Genomic DNA, 18,695 nt, shown 5'->3' with positions numbered 1-18,695 from the left:
CATATGAAGAAAATGGAGTGGGATGCTATTTACTAAAGTAATTGCTTTTTTATTGTTGCTGTTCAGGTAGCTGAGTACCAACATGTGTTTGGTTAGCTAGATTCTGACAGATGTAAACTGAGCTAAAGAAGGCAGACTGTCACTGTAAGTGAACCTATGCCTCCCTAGGAGGTTCACTTAATTGTTTAAAGATGACGAAGGTGTGTGTAGAACTTGTTGCTCCATGAAGATATTTGCATAACGGTTTCCATAGCCATTACCATACCAAGAATGATGTGGCTAGCATGATATCCAACTGTTTTTGATTCCATGGCCTCAATGATGTGCTTTCTGTGCTTTTTCCCCCCACTTTATCATGTCCTTACAGTAAAATTTTGGCTGCAACCTCATGATGATGATAAACACCCCTATATTCTACTGACATTTTTAGGCCTTTTTAGATTGATTTATGAACCTCTTTCCATTTCCAGATTTCTACAGGCTTATATGTATCCTTATTCTGTCTTCCAAGCCAGGGGAAGCTCACAGGGAGCTTACTGTGATTGTGGATGGAACAGGAGATTCATTATATGGGATAAGGGTATCTGTAAAAATAATGGAGAGATCTGTCAGCATTCATTGGTTTTACTCTGGTTTGACCTAGCCCACTTGATTCCTCAAGTGCTGTTCACCAAATGTGTTCAGTTTCTTGATCTAGAACTCAAAAATCCCAAGAAATGTGTTCCACTGGCAGAACATTTGTTTGAACTCACTCCATTTATTTGAGACTGAACTGGGTGGGTAACCTGAAACCAAATCCATGCCATCTGTCTTTAGGCACAGATATGTTTTTTGGGGAATATATCATCAGTGAGGAGAAATGGGCAATTCCCACAGGCACTTCAGATCTCAGAAGAGCTCCACTGCATTTCAGAGGTGCCTGACTCCCTCCATCAGCTGTACAGGCTGCTGTGGCACCCAGGCCCTTTGCTCAATTAAACAAAATGGGATGGAAAAACATGCTGCTACCTTAAACCTCTGCAGTGAGGCTCTTCTGAGAGCGACATGGCATTGAATGGACAGCAGAGGGAACTGAAGAGACAATTTATGTGTGGAAATAAAAATTACAGATGCCTGTTTGATAACTGGTGAAAAAATGCTGAGATTACAGAGCATTGAGCAAATGAAAGGTAGTTTCTGTCATGTCATGCAGGGGACTCAGGCTTCCTAACCAAAACCAGAGTGTAGCAAGAGGAGTGTTATTGGGACAGAGTGGTCTCAATCACGGTTTGTACAAGGCTGGGGTATTTAAACCAAGATACATCTGCTCATATCTCTCCTGGAAAGAGCAATCCAGCCCTTTGCACTCCCATCTCCCTTACTTTGCCCCATTTATTGCTGGTCACTACTGCCAGGGTACTTAGGCTGGGCAATAGCACTTGAGCACTTTCTGAAGGCAAAGCACCTGGGATAGCTTAGATCAGACATTGAAAATATTTAAACTAACTCTGCTGTTCTCCTTAGCAGCAGCTGGCACGGGTTCAGATGCTCTGTGATATAGGTGCTCTGTGAAAATTCCCTTTGGGAAGGTGGCAGGAGAAAAGGCACTTGCTGCAAGTTGGCTGTCCATGAATACAGTATTTCTTCTTGAATGTAGCAGCAGGCCATAGCTAGTAACCCAAGAGATTAAAGTGATGGTTTTAGCTATTATTCCCTGTTTCTGGAATTCTCAGTCTGTCAAATGGATCTTTTAAAAGCAAAACTGAATTAATTATCATTTAAAAAAACCCCCTAAATTCTTAGATGGAAGCATGGGAGAAAAGGTCACAGCTACTGTGATAGCTTAGGTGCAGAGAGGAACCTGTCATTGTAAGACACGACACTATGTTGAGAATGCCTGATGCCCACATTAGATTACATCCATGTGGGCAGGAGCAGATAGATTCACGTGCCTTCCCCTCCCACTCTGAGCAGGCTGAATACAAAGCCAGCTCTGGCATAGATGTGCTTAGTGCCCTGTTAAATTTACTGCATCCCCTCTACTGAATTTGTTACCTAAGGCACAGCGTTGTGCTGGTGCAGCAATGCAGTATCACATCTGACTGGGTATGGTTTCACAGAGTGGGACCTCTGGCACCAGTTTGTGTTTAAAGAGTCCCTGTGCCCCCTGGAACTGCATTCTTGCTCCCACATTTCGCAGCCCTGCCCTCTCACTTGGGCTGACAACTGTTGCTGTAGCTCTGCTGGAGACTGGATCAGCAATATGATCTATTTTTAAAACACTCTCCCCTTCTTTTTTTTTTCCTTTTGTTGCATTTTTCAGCATTGTTGACCGGGCAGTCATTACAGTAGGTTGGAGTGAATGCCATCAAGGAGGCAGAGCACAGTATCCTTAAGTTTGTTTTGTTATCGATGTCTACAATCCCTTAACTCTGCCCCTGTGTGTGAGCACGGGGCACGTGGGCTTGCCTTCACCCATCTGTTTGGGCATTCTCTGAGTTACATGGATGCTTGGAATACTTTTTAATTTCCAAAGCATGAAAGTTTTGTATTTAAATCTGCTGAGGATCATGTTCCGTTTTCTGACATACTGAATGGTGAAGAGCACGGAGGCTCAAGGGGAACAACTGGCACTTAAAATGGGGCCTCAAAATGGTGATTCCTGTGCACAGTACAAAAATAAAATCAGTACTTTTAAGGGTCCAGGGATATTCTTTGAAGTCATCATTATTGTTCTGAGCCTGACTTCTCTGGGCTGTCTATGGAGTAGAGAGAGCTGGTCACTTTTAATTGTGATGCTGAGCAGGAGCCAAATTTATCTACTCTGACTTGACTTGTCAAAGAATCTCTCCACTGGTCATGAAATGAGACTATAGTCAAGAAGATAAAAGAAAAAAACTGTGAAAGTAATCCTTATGAGCCATTCACAGTCCAGGACTTAGATGTTTTCCCTTAAGTTTTAAAAAAGCACAATAACTCCATTTGCAAGGTACTTGAATCTTCAGTGAGATGAACTAGATATGGAGCACCAAAAAAGACAAGTTTCCTGTTAATTGGAAATACTTCTGTATTGCTTTTCTGGGAAGTGGGAAAAATGTTAAAGACAAATGATCTGTGAATCTGCTACAAGAAGATTAGAATAAAAAAATAAATTATTAAGTAAAACCAAAGCAGAATAAAAAAAAAAAAAGTGACTAAAACCTTTGAGAAATTGCTTTGCTTTACTTTTTCCCTAGACAGTTTTTATTGTTTCCCCTCTTTTTTTTCTTTTCTGTCCTCATCCAGAGAGGTGTAGCTTTGTGTATGTGAGGGGTAGGAGCTATACTTCAGCCAGAGCAAACAGGCAGTGTGAAAAAATTAATGAAGTCTTCTATTGACCTGTAGAGGAAAATTACAGAGATAAATCAATACCTTTTTGTCACTGATACTTTTCAATATTTTAGCAACTTTGTTTTTCTTCCTTGTCTTGTATGGGACATGTCTTATATGTCTTTTTTTTGTTGTTGTTTTATGCTAGCAGTTTTATGAGAAACCAAAGCTGGCAAATCACTTGAAAATCCTCCTGAGGCACAACAAGAGAAAATTCCCTCCCTTGCTCTTTTATTATGTATGTGTGTACATACAGATATGTAAATCAAAACAACGATGTAGTGATTATGCAAATCTATTAATTGATTGCCTGACAATCAGCAATGCCTCCTGAGTATTTAAATACATTTATTTTACACTTGAAGAAATTTGTCTTTACTGTATATACTTATCAGGCATCTGATCTGACTTGACTTCCCGAAGGAGAGAAGGAGATAGAGCTACATGCTCTAATTGCCATTTGGTCTTCTTTTGTCTGGAAGGGTTTTGTTTTGAGATTTGAGGTCTTTCAGGGCCCATAAGGCAGGATGCATGCATGGCAGGCAGAATGGTTAAGAAATCTGGAAAATTAGTGCAGGATCCAAATGGGAAAATGGGAAATTAGCCATTTATATATAAACTTGAATTATCGCACTAACAAAATAAGTATAGGGTAGTGATGGGTTACACATTTCCTATCACATTTGTTAATTCCATTGGTTCAAATGACAGCTTGTGTCTCGTCCTACTGCAATTTAACATGTATCTCAAGTCTCAGAGACAGCAGCTGCTCTTGTTCTGTAAAAGGTGCCCCTGGATTCAGGCAATTTTAAGTAGCAGAGTGACAGCACTTTCTGCTGGCACCTCTATTGGCATTTGATGTTAAATTGAGGAAATTCCTCCTGCTCCTTGCCCAGAACACCAGTGGGCCCCCAGGCAGACAGCTGCTTCACTTTTTGAGAAAGGCTGGAGGTGACTGTTGAGTAGGGGAGCAGCTGGTGCCTTCCCTGCTCCACTGCTCCTTTGGTGTGAGGTGACTGGAAACTCAGTCTGCAGTCCCATCTCCTCCCTTCCCAATGCTGCACCCTCCCTTTAGTCTCACTGTGTTTTTCTGAGTCTCTTGACTTACTTTTCAGAACGGTTTAACATCACCACCACACTTAAGTGATCTGCAGTACCTTTTTTGGTGTTGAGGCATTTAGGTGATATCACTTAATTACAATGTGGGAGAACTGAATTCTGACCCAGCTTGTGGCAGGGTGTCCCATGTTCCCTGTGTTGTAGGTAGTTTCAAGCAGTCTTGGAACCAAATGAAACTCCATATCTAAGAAAAACTCCATTTGTATTAAAGATAATTAAATGTGTATATGCTTCAGAGCTCTGAGGCTTTACAGCCTCCTGGCTGTGGTTCTGAACAGCTTGGCAGGAAGCTGTGTAGCTCAGTCTCAGGAGGTCCTGTGTCTTCTGAGCTTTCTTCATGTCTTGTCTGGGCTGGCACTAGAGGTAAATTCTCAAACATATCTAAATAGTATAAGGGAAATTCCATTTTATTAAAAACCAGTACTGTTAATGTCCTGTAGTTTCTTAAAAACCGGGGTAAGACCCTGATGTTTTTTGGTTCTGTTGTATTTGAAAACTGTTAATACTGATACTGTTCAAACTTCCAATATTTCCCTTCATGTTCTCCCTAAAACATCATCCTAAAAGGTAAAGATTTGAAACTGTTAACCCTGAGAGAAGCCTTTTTGCATGGAAGGACTGAAGTGACCTTAACCTCAGTAACCTTCAGTACTACTGACAGAGGAGCACTAGCATGAGTTGTTTGAAAAATGAACCCAGGTGAACTCTGTGTGAATAAAAAAACTATAGTATAAGTACAATCAATTTATTAGGTACGTTGTATTATTTATAGAAATATATGATTAAATAAGATGAAATTGAAAAAACCTTTTAAGTACTACTATTGCATCTATTTTTCACCTTAGAAATCGTGGATGGCAACGTGAAAATGACACTGGGTATGATCTGGACTATCATCCTTCGTTTTGCTATTCAGGATATTTCAGTGGAAGGTAAGAGTAATACAATTATGTTAAATAATTAAGAAATTTGTTCAAAGACATTTTTAAATGAATTGTGTATAAGTGACGGAATTGTTTTAAAAATATTTTTTTTCACAGAAAATGATACTGTAAGTTCTCTACCTGGTGACCAAATGAATTTCTGGAGGGAAAATTATTTACTCTCCTTATCTTGACAGAGACTTCGAGCCAGCTTTCTAAGTGCAGAAGTTCCAGTCATGTTTCTCAGCTACAGAGACAGAAACATGACTGTGTTTCTGAGCTTCTGATCTGTACCCTTTGTGTTTGATTGTATTTCCATCACACATTTTCAGTCCTGTCCATTTGTCACATTCTTTGCAAATAAATATTATGTCTGATTATATCCCTCTTCTTTCTACCTATCACTTTTTCCCCTCACTGTTTCAGAATATTTTTTCTTAACTTCCACTTGGTAACTGGCTTCAAAAAGCATGTTGTAACTTTAAATCAGGTCTATGCTTTGAAAGTCTAGAATTCTAGAAATTAATCTCAATTTTCAACAAAAGTAGAATTGTTTCAAGCTCTGCATTTTATCCTGCCCACATAATTGGTGGGATATTAAATATGGACCTAACGGTTTATTTAATAATTTCTGACCTTTACTTATGCACTCAGATGCCCATAGGGTTCAGATAATAAATGCATTTTTCAGGCACTTAAACCTCCCAATGGGCAAATGAACAGAGACTATGAGCATATTTCATGTAGGCACCAACACAATATTTTATGTCTATTTGCATTATATTTTTAATGGGTGTTTTTCTCCAATCTACAGTCTGCTGTCCAAAAAATATAATTCCTTCAATTTTTAACATCCCAGAACTTTTGTGCAGGCTGAAACTCTAATCTTAACTGATTTCTGTATTTTACTGAAATTCCAGTAGTCCATTTATATGAACATCTTTTAGGATTAAATGTTGGTATATGCTGCTCAGTTTCAGGTGGCCAACATTTAAAATGACAAGAAATTAATTACTTGAGCACTTTTAAAATTTTTCCTTTTTTTTTTTTTTTTAATTTCCTTGTGTCTTTTTCAGAGACCTCTGCCAAAGAAGGGCTGCTGCTGTGGTGTCAAAGGAAAACTGCTCCTTACAGAAATGTGAACATTCAGAACTTCCATCTTAGGTAAACTTCCATTATTTCAAGAGGTAGAAGCAATCTCAAAAGTGTTATGTCAAATTTTCTCCACAGTTGTGTAGGTATATATTTGATCAGAGAATTTTGCTCTTCACTGTTAACTAGACCTTTTTCAAATTCTCCTGCTCTTATCTTCAGAGTGTTATTTTGGTTAGCCTTTACCTTTATTTACTATGACTTCCAGAGCTACTATTTAAAAGAAAAAGATCCTTCTATATATGGAATGACTGTATTACATTTTTGGAGGTCCTTTTTATTATATGGGAATTCCTGAATTCTGCAGCATTGTGGCAAATGACTGCTTTCAAATGAGAGCCACAGAGTTCTTCTGGCAAAAAGACCAGTGTGTTGAGCATGTGAATATCTCATTATGATGAATCAGTCTTTATTATTTTGCAATGTACATTACTATAAGGAGCATAAAATGCCCTTGGTACATACACAACAGCAGCACTGTAAACACATTTGTTTCCAGAATCAGGCTCATAACCTAAGTTGGAAAATTTAGTGGAACTCCAGCCTTGTGTTTCTATGTTTTCATTAAGAGCTAGAATGGGAATTCCAGGCCCTATACAGACTGCCTGGTGTGGGAATTTCACTGGGCTAGTTCCTGAATCTGTGCCACTGGCCTATCATTCGCACTGTTTAACCATGTGATCTTCACTTCCCTGAAATTCTTCTATTATTTAAAACAAGAGCTCCATATTAGTGTTTTGAGTTAGTTCTTAATGTGTAGTACCTAAAACACATTTAGTGACAGAGAAGATACAGTTAATACATATATTCCAAGATAAGAAAAATTTGTTTACAATTTGTAATTTACAAATTTACAGTCCCTGTATTGCCTTTCAGAGATCTGAAATTTGTTGTGTTACTTCCCTATAATGTGCAAAGATATATTTAGTAGAACTTTTTATGGATTGATGGTAACTGTAAGTTACAGTGTCAGAATTTTAGTGTATGTATGTACATACACTGGTCTGATACTTGATATGGGGAAAACATCTTGAATGGAAGTACCTTGATTTATGTTTGGATGGATTGGCTCTTACAGTACTACTCTGCAGTGGGCTGAGTATTTTATTTTACATCTTTTGGGAAAAAAAAAATTATTTGGTGCTCAGTTTGATTTCGTTTTACATTCTAGATGGTTTTATATTATACAATGTAGGTATATTCTGCTTGATATTGTTACATTTTTTTTGGAGATGGTTCTGTTATTTGAATGACCTACCCAGACATCTCAGTAGAAGGGATTTTTACAGTCTTAACATGCTTAGGCTCTCACAATTACTGCCCAGGACAAGACCTCAAACCCCCAGTCCCTGTGAGTGCTTAAGGTGTTTACATAATGTGTCTTTCAAAATAATTGCTTCTGGCTGAAAGGAACCTCTCATAATCTTTCAAAAAATATGTTATTTGTAGCTCCATTAATTTTCTGTTCTTGCCACAGAAGGTAGTGGGTCTGAAGTTAGGGTGAAGTGCAAGAACTCAGATCAAAGCTGTCCTATGTGTGAAGTGTATTAAATAAACTGAGCTGATTTATGATTTCTTACTTCCCTGAACACATGGTTGTACCAGTAAAATTCTCAGAAATAATAAAAGAAAAGCCAATTGCTTCAGCAAATTCACGTAATTGCAGGTTTGCTCTCTTTTTATTTTTTCACAAATATGCTGCAAGTGTAATTGGAGATGATGCATTTTCATGGATGAATCTGTACTTGAGCTGTCCTAGAACACTGCATGAAATAAGCAGTTGAAATCAGGGACTGTTGCACAAAATGTACATTGCCTAGAAAGGATATGAAGTGTACATGGAGTATATGGAGTATACCTTAAATGTGTGTGGACTGTAGAGTAAGATATGTACTATAGTTAAAGGAGTACAGTAACAGAGCAGCTCAGAGAGAGTTGACAGGACATAAATTCAGGATTTGACAGAATTCCTGCTTTAATTTAAGCCTTGAGCAAGGATCAAACTGTAAAATGCCATGACTTTATTAACTAATTTTTTTTCCATTTTATTTTTTTGTTGTAAAGCTGGAAAGATGGCCTTGGATTATGTGCACTTATCCACAGACACCGACCTGATCTTATTGACTACTCCAAGCTAAATAAGGTCATCAGTCTGGGTGGTACAGCATGCTGTCCTGCAGTGATTTGGCTGGCTTCTGGTTTGCTTAGCATGTTTTCTAAAAGACAGGCTGAGGAGTGCATACTAATTCTGACTGACTTTCTAAGGTCCTTCCCAAAAAACCTCAATGACACAAGGGAGAGGACCTCCTAACTGTCCTGTGTCCTTTCCTTCCCATTACAATGACTTCAGCATTTAATTGCAAATAATCTGGCCCTCAGATTCTGGCAGCTGATGAAGTCTTTACGGTGCCCAATATGGATGTTAAATCAAATACATTGGAATTATCCATTTACCACTGATAGTATTGTCCATCCTGTTTTTATCTGGTGTAAATGACTACAAATTGCAGACCAGTAAACAATGACATGACAATTAATCCCAAGATTCTGTAGAACAAACAGTACTCTTGCTGATTAAGAATACACAGTAAATTACTAGTCTTACATATTCAGAGAGTATTCACTCATTGATTCTCAGATTATACTTCTACCTATAGTTCCAGACAAGTGTAAGCAAAACCAATAGCCTAACCTCCCTAGGTAGTACCTCATGGGGATTAAAAAATATTTTATTAGAGTCTGCTACTTATGGCACAATGCACATATCTAAAAAATACTTTGGTTTGAGAGGGAGAAATGAGGAATGAGCAATAATGTCAGAATTTCTTGGTATCATTACAAGGAAAAAAAGCCTAGAAAGAAGTAGAACGTTGTTGTTTCACTTTAGGTCTCAATACATACACGCTGTTTTCTTCCCTCTGGAATGAATGCTTCTTGAGGTCTCATGTAAACACCAGTGCAACAGAAACCTTAATCATGGTTTTAATCTGTTGTGTTCAAACTTGCATTGATGAGAGAGAGTGGTAAAACATCAACTGTATTTTCCATTCCGTGCCCTTTCATTGCAAATTGATTCACTACTGGAATCAACTGTTATTAGAAAGTCCTTGGTGAAGAAAAGCTAAATGAATGAACTGAAACTATTTTAGAACTTAGTCTGCTTTATATGTTTATAAGTTCAATTTATGCCAGGGTCCCTGAAGTGTGCAGTGATAAAAATTAAATGAGCCTAGTACTGAACACATAAGATTTTAATTAGGCAGCTGTTAAGATAACTTCAGATCTGAACCAATGGGCAAAATATTAGCCATCAATACCAGCTTGTTCTCCAATTCTATATACAACCTTTCCTACAGATAATCAGAGTAATGGAAGACTGAGTTACCTGTCTCTGTGCACACGTGCTTATTGTGCATGGCATGAACAGAAGTGAGTTTGATTGAATGTGTGCTTTGAATAGTGGTACATGGTGCTAAAGAAATCACAGTTAACCATCCCATAGATGAGTGCTGAGAAAAGGGACCAGAACATAAGCAGGTCTGCTTCAATGTTGCTATTTTCCTCTTAGAGGTTTCCAAAATAAGAACAGGTCAGGTTTCAAATTGAGGCTGAGCTGTTGCACGTAAAGCACATGCAGAAAAAAAATCCTAAAATAGATCTTGCTTTTCTGGCCTGGCTGTGTTTGATTGACTCTTCATTTTGGTTACATTAACAGCTGTCTTGGTGTCTTGTTTCTTATCTCCTGCATGCTGTCCTTTCCTTTTCTCACCAGTATGTTTTGTGTGAACTTGTAGCTGGAAAGATGGCCTTGCTTTCAACGCCCTTATCCATAGACACAGGCCTGATCTCCTTGACTATGCCAAGTTAGATGAGGTATTTCTTCAGCTGTAGCAGAGATTTTTAGCTACTGTGGCTTGTAGTTCTGTTTTAAAGGATGGGTGATGGAAATCTCCAATTATTCAGAAGCTGCTATGATTTTAAAGCAATCCTTTACCTGTGGAGCACTATTTACTCATGTACTTAGTACCAAGCACACAAATAGGAGGTGCTCATCACTCATTCATAAGCCAAGTGCTTTAAACTAGTCTATAGGTCTCATTTAGATTTACTGCCTTTTTTACTTTGCTTTTCTGCATCTTATTTTCCCAGTCTCTCTCTATGGACATGGGCATTGTTCAGAGGGGCTGTGGCCAGTTAGTAGTTTGTGACAATGTCAAAATAATAATAGCATTAATGGCATGAACTGCCATTTCACATAGCATGTTTTCCCTCCAAGCTGATGTGGGAAGGCTGCCTTAATGGCAGCCTTAATCTGACACACTTTCATTGTCAGCAGCAGCTGTCTGTAAGACACAAGATCTGTGCTCTCTTTCTGAACTATGCTCACTGCTTGCTTTTCCTTTCCTTCAAAAACCAAAATCTCAAAACCAGAGGAAGCGCTTCAGTTTCCACAGCCCTAAAATTTCATTTATAGAGGCATTACGGATTTTTATTTCCAAGCTCAAGTTGGCAAGTTTCGCTCCTTCTGGAGAACAATTCTGTCTGCGCTTGCTTCTTCTCATGCACGCACTTAACCAGCAGAGAACTCAGTGGAAGTCATATCCCTGTCATGTACTGTAGAGTGGGTATAAAACAGGCAGGGCTAACTCTGTGTTGAACAGTCTCATTTAGCCTGCTGGTACAGTGGCATTTAGCATCTGTAGTGCTGCTGTACTTCATTCACAATTAGCTCAGAATTGAGTGTACACTGTTGTCTGTGTTCACCTCCAGAATGCATTTCCAGCAGAGTTCTAGCAGTAGATAACAGCTTATTAAAGTTTTCTTTTGAAAACATAGCAGCAGATGAGCAAAAGTACATGTAACTAGACTCTGTTTTTTGAAGAACAATAGTTGTGACTCCAGTTTACAGTTTGGAGAAACAGAAGCTAAGTTTTAGTGTGCTTCAAAGAAAAACTTCTATCTTTGACTCATTGTATTTTTTTCTTTAATGCAGGATGACCCCATAGGGAATATCAACCTTGCCATGGAAATAGCAGAAAAGCATTTGGATATCCCAAAGATGCTGGATGCAGAAGGTGAGACTTATATCTTACTGAAGTTTGTGTTGCTTGTAAGCAGGGCACAGTAAAATATCTTTTTTTTTTTTTTTCTAGCAGATTTTCAGTATTCCTTCCCTATGAATCATAATGTATTTTCAAAAAAAAATAAAAAAGCTTCATTTTCAAAAAAATATTTTCATTCCTTTCCTGCATGCTTTGGATAATTTCACTCACTTTTTGCTTTATTTATTATTTGTTAGGGTTTGCATTTATTATAGTGCTTTGGACCCTAACCTCAGCACATAGCCCCACTGTGTTAAGGTAAAATGCAAGATCACAAGTTAGTCCTTGTTTTTAATAAATAAAATTTAATAAAGGGAAATTTAACAGTTAACAAAAAGCATATTTGGTTTTTTTAACATTTTAAGTGAGGGGCCAAAAATAGAAATAGTGGAAGTTCTTTCAAAACTTTGAAAATGTGCTAACACATGCCTCACTTCCTCTGAAAGAGAGCTGGGTTGAGGGAAGCATTTTTTTGGTTTATTTTAGTTGTAAACTTTTTACATTGATACTTTTAACAAATAATTCATGTGTCTCCAATTATCTTGAGTGTTTCCTGAATTTCTTCAAGATAACCAAACTTTTGTATTCTGGGAAAAAAATGCTGCCAAACTACTGCAATTTGACTACATTACTTCAAAGCATTCTTCCCCAAGAATGGAGACTCAGCTCTGGTGGCTTGTCAGTAGAAGAGTGATAATGTAGGAATTATCCAGAGCACTCAAACTGACTACACCTGCTCCTCTTGAAGTCTTCATTTGGAAAGTTAGACAGGATGATTTGGAAAATCCAGGTTGCAACCTCTTCATTGAAGAGTAGTTTCACTTTCATGCTTTAAAACAGATTGTTTTCATCTTTTGAACTGAAATTCCCCTCTCAAGCACCACTTAATTATTTTGCTCTGAAATACTCTCTGCAAGGAATGAACAGAGAAGTGCTGTCCCCTTGCCACTGAGCAGCTTTCTACATTTTTTTCCTCTTCTCTTCATAGTCAATATAAGAAACCTTTTCTTTTCCCCACCAGTTTTTCTGCACATTCTATTCCCTATCTTACTATCCTCCTCTTGGCAGGGGAGGAGGTAAAGAAATGATATTCTTTCTAATACCCTTTAGGTATTCATGGTCACTTTTTACCATCTTTACTTCCACTGTGCTCTCTGTGGAAACTTTGTAAAGTTTTGTTCACAGCTACATAAAGTAGATGCAAAATCAGTAAATATATTGGTCCTGAGCCTAGAAATCTCACTGTTAACATCAGAATTTTTCAGTCATTCCTGGGTCTTTTCAAGTCAGTATCTCCTCACGCCTTACATTGACAGGAATCCATGCAGCTTGCACTAGAATTATTCATTACTCAGCCATAACTGCTGTAAAAACAACTTTTCCTGCCTTTCTCTGTTAAGTATTGGAAAGGTCCATTTTTATTCATAGATGCATACCTGGATTGCACTCACTTTATATTTTCACTCTCCTGCCATGGTAGGGACAAAGCTACTAGCCAGCCAAGCCAAACCCTCCTGTGATTTATGCTATTAACTAAAAAGATGGGCTGGCACAGGGATTGCAGAGATGCTACTATCCAACTTTTCCTAGCACAAAATGTATTTCTGGACTGCAGGAGCTGTACAGATTTCCAGTATATGCCAGTACCCTGTCAGCCACAGGGACTCTGTGCTGCTCCACACTGAGTGCAGTTCTGGTTTGTGGCTGTGTTTAGCTCTGCAGTAATTGCAGTGATTCAGAAGAAGTTGCTTTGGAGTGGCAGTGAAGCTGAACCCAGTAGATCTGCCAGCCATGCCATCTGCTTGGAAGTTTCTACAAACCAGAAGGAAGCAATACCCTTCTGTACAGTCTCAGCCTTCAGATGTTTTGCCATTTTGGGGAGAGTTGTACCTTTTGTGTTTGCTGATTCTGAAAGCTTAGGTGGCTGTGCACTCGTATCAGTAAACAGATGCAACCTGAATAATTGTGCATTTATTTGGAATCCTTACAGCACTGAGGTGACACCATAGCATAATCAGATCAAAATACCTTGTGAGAATTTCTGAGCAGTTAACCCTCTTCTCTCTACACAGATGTAGTAAACACTGCCAGACCTGATGAAAGAACCATTATGACTTATGTTTCCTGTTACTACCATGCATTTGCTGGTGCTCAGAAGGTGAGATTGTAGATGGATCAGATCTCATCCTTCACCTTCTGTCTTTTTTTTTTCAGCAATTTTTCCTTTTCTGATCTTTTCCTCACTAGTTACTAGAACAGCATCTTAGAGCTGAGCTCATTTCCTGTTGCCTCTTTCCTCTGTGAGCCGCTGTTTTGGTAGAGCCAGTAGTAGTCTATCCATTTGTTCCATGGAAAAAAACCTTCCTGTCTCATCTTTCTGCATATTTACTAATAATATCCAGTAGGATTTTGACAGTTACTGAATGGGCGAGTGATGATATTCCCTCTAAATGAATTTTCTGTGCATTCATTTGAAGCACCATTAAAAATACAAGATGAAAATAAACTCAGAGTGAAAAACAATAGCAGAATGCCATCTTTCTTCTCTCTGCTGGATATTATTTCTGCTACAGATGTCAAAATCATCATAACATGCTCAGAAAAGAAACCCTTCTCTTATGCTTTCAGGATTGTTTTTAAAATGTTAAATGCTTAATGGTAAGTACAAACAGCAACACCAAATGATGTTCCTATGCAAAACAGACACAGAAACATATATAGACATCTCAGACAAGCTCTGGAATCATGTCCTAAAGAAAAGAAGGAACATTCTAAAAAGTAAGAGGGTTTGGATTTGGGCGTACTTCAGGTATTGGTAATATAAAAAATACTGATATATAATGCTATGGTTATAACTAATCCATGTGCAACTTCCAGAGAACATCTCCCCAGGTTGAAATGTAGTCTGCCTTTCCTGTGTCTTAGACAAAACTCCCACAATTTAAGTCACCAGAGATACGTGTGCCAGTTCTTAAGCAAACAGTCCTGGTAAAATTAGGGTTACTCCTCCTATGACACTGCTGGATCAAGCCCAATGAAAAGAAAATAAAAAATCCTCCTCTTTGCATGACGTTATACTGAATTTTTAGTGTACTTTTTATTCTGTCAGCACCCCTCAATCTAACACTACATTTATTACAGCTTTGTAGACTTTCTCGAATACAGAGCTATGGACAAGAAAACAGTAAGGAGGACATGAAGTTATGCATTTATCTATTCATCCTATTTTCTACTCCTCGATTCCCTTTTTTCTTCTTTTATTTTAATTTCTCACCCCTCTTGTAGATATTGTGAACACTCCCAAACCTGATGAGAGAGCTATCATGACATATGTGTCCTGCTTCTACCATGCTTTTGCTGGAGCAGAGCAGGTATTAATCAACTGTCCCTTCAGGTTGCTGTGTTTTTGATTGGCTGTTTCACACTTTTACTAGTTTATTTAAAAAAATAAACCAACTAATTTAGTACTATGTGGTTTTAATTAACATGTGCAAGTGTTACTTGAGCACTAATATCTGTTTTTAACTGATTCTCAAACCTGTTTTAGTTAAATGTTGTGTAACAAGTTAACTTCTTTAATTCACATAGACATTCTGTTTCTAATTTTGGGTCTTTATTTAGTGCAAATTTTAAGGACAGTTTCAGAAAAAACTGATTTGAAGATATTGTAAAGTGGAGTTGTTGCTACAACACCTTATGTGTTTATTGCATAACAGAATGTTTGACTTTTGGAGACTAAGACTTTCTCATGCTGAGTAGTAATTTAGGGCTCGATTTTCAAGGATTCCTAAAAACACAGGCACAGAAGACATCCAACACAGTATTTGTGCCTGGTTCCCGCTGAAGCCAACAGAATCATTTGTGGATGAAAATATTAGTATAAAAGGCATGAACATCAGCAGCAGACCTGTCATTGATGGGATATTCACTTATAAATGTGACATTTCCCACTCTTTCATACCTTTCTAGCCTACAAATGGACATAACCCAACTTATGCTAAAAAAAAAACAACTTTAAAATAGCTGATATTTTCCCTTCATCCTCAGGACTGAATTTCCCTTCCTGTCTGCTAGGTTGCATATACCTTAACACAGCACAACTATGCTGTTGAGCTCTTTTGCTCCTGGATATGAAGGTTTTGCTATTCATGAAAAAGGGGAATTCCAAATACTCTGTAATACAGGAGTCTACATGGATATTTATTTGATTTATTTGATTCCAGAGTCATATTTCTATGAAAGTATTGCTCTGTGGTATCAAATTGTAAATTTTAAATATGGCAGAGCTACACAGCTCAGTCACATATAAATTTGTCAGGAGGCATGAAAAGATTTGCTTTGTCAGGGGTTGAGCTGCACTTATTCTCAAGGGTATATGTACATACGATATGCAGATATAGAGTGGTCTGAGACTCCTGCATCACGTGTGGCGTCTTTCCAGTGTGGCTAACAAATCTAATATTTTTGGATGTGATTTAAAAAATATAACCTAATAGGATATCTGTAAGAATGGCCTAAGTTGTCTTTGAAAAGATTTATTAGACAGCAATATAATAAGTCTTTATTGTACAACAAGAGGGCCTCTGTGCTGGTCCATGCCTCATTCAGGCCATTGGAATCTATGGCTGCAGAAGGAGGGAAAATGAATATTTAAGCAACCTAGGAGCATAAATCAGCAACTACAAAAGAATGTGATCTTTTATTTGCAGCAGCCACATTCTCTCTCTTTCTCCAAGCCTATACCTTTCTCAGAATGTGTTTATGAACATGTCCTGTTTATTTGCTGTGTGTTACAGGCTGAGACTGCAGCTAACCGGATCTGTAAGGTGCTTGCTGTGAATCAGGAAAATGAGAGGTTGATGGAAGAGTATGAGAGACTAGCAAGTGAGGTAAGGATGCTCTATCTGTAATGTGGTAACAATAATGAAATATTGAAAGCTGAAAGATTCATGCACTCCCTTCAAGACAGCAAAGTGGAGACACTGTAAGGGTAAATCTCACAGTGGCAGGTTACAGAGCCCAGTTGCCCAAGATATTGAGTTTCAGGTGACTCCTTTGCCACACACTTCCTGTGTGACCTTCAGCAAGTCAGCCAGTCTTGTTAACACACACACAAAAGGGTGTCTAGAGGATTGTCATCCATCTTCCCCAAGACCAAGCTGCCTGTCTTTATAAGCTTTGAAGACAGCCATCCTTGACCAGATGTGGAACACACCAGATCCTGTCAGTACAAGCAAACCTCTTGGCTTTGTGTAATGCAAAGCACACCTGGAGAGAGTCTGTCAGGTTGTTCACAATTCACCTGAGAGCATGGACAGCAGATGAATGTACAGATGAACATGCTTCTCCTCTCCTTTCTTGTTTAATGGCAAATCTGCTGAGCAAGACTACAGATGTACAGTGCACAAATGAGAGCTCTCTTACCTTTTATTGCTTAACCTGCAAAAACACTGAGATCACAGCACTACTTTCTGTATCTAAATTTGCACTAATGACCTTCTGAGTGAAGATTTTTATCTGAGGCTGGTTTCTGTCCTGATCTCATAACTATGACTACCTGAAAAACCAAGAACAATACTTCTGAACATAGTAGATGATGTTGGGTGACTCAGATTTTGAGTAATTAGAGACATCTTACACGTGTCAAAATCTTTCTGAAAATCAGTGTATTTCTAGAAATACCTAGAATATCTGGGCAGATTTATATATAACTCATAATACCCAAATATCTGGGCTATAAAAGTATTGTTCAGCTTTGAATATCTTGTGCTTACTCACCGTTAAGGCATCAGTACCAACTAAAGTCAATATTAAAATGGAACTAAATTAAGATTTATATGTTCAATATAATTTTTTTTAGTTGTTTTTCCATTGCCTTTATTGGTTTGAAAGCTTTTAGAATGGATTCGCCGGACAATTCCTTGGCTGGAAAACAGGACCCCCGAAAAAACAATGCAGGCTATGCAGAAGAAATTGGAGGATTTCCGGGACTACCGCCGCAAACACAAACCTCCCAAAGTACAGGAGAAATGTCAGCTGGAGATCAATTTCAACACCCTGCAGACAAAACTGAGAATCAGCAATCGGCCAGCTTTCATGCCATCAGAGGGGAAAATGGTTTCAGTAAGTAAAGGAGGCATCAATATTCTGTTTGCTTTATCAATGATCTCGCAAAAATGCCCGTGTGAAGGATTGAAAGGCCATTCTAAATAATTCTCAGAAACATCAGTTTGTTGTACTTTTTCAATACCAAACTCCTTTTACACATTCCCCTTTGTTCCAGAATCTTGCTTTCTAATAAGTGTACTCCTGCCTCTGTGAAGGTTTTCCCAAAAGCAAATTATCTGGAGATGCAAGACAATATAGAGCTTCCTTTGGGAGTATTATCAATACTCGTGTATCAGTGAACCAATGATTGCTTATTTAAGCAAAACTCAGTGGTTTCACTGACATTTTAGTCATCAAACAGACGTTGTTCAATACATGTTTCTACGTTTTTGTATTCTGCTTTTTCTCTTATGCCTATGAGGAGAAGAGTAGTCTGTACCAAGAATTCTCATCTGCTGATAAGTATTGTGACTTGACTGTGGGTCAAAACATTTACTGTGGAATATAGCAAACCTGCTTCTGTACCCTATTCTATCATTGTGCTTTGGTTTCTCAGCTTTGAAAAACCAAAAAACAAAGCTCTACCTGAAAAGGGCCATTGTCCACTCACTGCAGAAAATAAGGGCCCTGTTACTTCAGCTTCCCAAATGTGTCTTTGAGTTTGCAAGGAAATTCACAAAACTTTGTGTACCACAGAAGGTGAAATGAATTCATGATCCAGGTAAAATATGCACCAAATCCTCTTGATACTAATTACTTTGCTTTTGTCAACTTGTGACAGCAAAGCACTTTCATTTTGATAACAGATATATCATAAAAGAACACACGCACATTGTAAAGTGGGAGGTAAAAGCAATATATTGTGAAGACATTGGACCTGTAGCCATGCTTGGAAATCATTTCTATAAGGGCTTCTTTCATGAACCCACCTGAATGCAATGCA

The 18,695-nt window shown here is 38.2% G+C and overlaps 1 protein-coding gene across 1 annotated transcript in view; it reads left to right on the top strand.

Annotated features, from left to right (window-relative positions):
- The window catches only part of ACTN2 (actinin alpha 2), a 67,531-nt gene that overhangs the window by 25,356 nt on the left and 23,480 nt on the right, over nt 1-18,695 (top strand). Inside the window, exons 4-10 of the mRNA XM_058833889.1 lie at nt 5,313-5,399; nt 6,467-6,554; nt 8,607-8,685; nt 11,536-11,617; nt 14,930-15,015; nt 16,441-16,533; nt 17,537-17,767. Coding sequence (XP_058689872.1) covers nt 5,313-5,399; nt 6,467-6,554; nt 8,607-8,685; nt 11,536-11,617; nt 14,930-15,015; nt 16,441-16,533; nt 17,537-17,767 — 746 coding nt within the window. The remainder of the gene's footprint in view (nt 1-5,312; nt 5,400-6,466; nt 6,555-8,606; nt 8,686-11,535; nt 11,618-14,929; nt 15,016-16,440; nt 16,534-17,536; nt 17,768-18,695) is intronic.

Source organism: Poecile atricapillus, chromosome 3, assembly GCF_030490865.1.
Source record: "Poecile atricapillus isolate bPoeAtr1 chromosome 3, bPoeAtr1.hap1, whole genome shotgun sequence".
Lineage (NCBI taxonomy): Eukaryota > Metazoa > Chordata > Aves > Passeriformes > Paridae > Poecile > Poecile atricapillus.
This window is presented reverse-complemented; position numbering and strand designations above follow the sequence as displayed.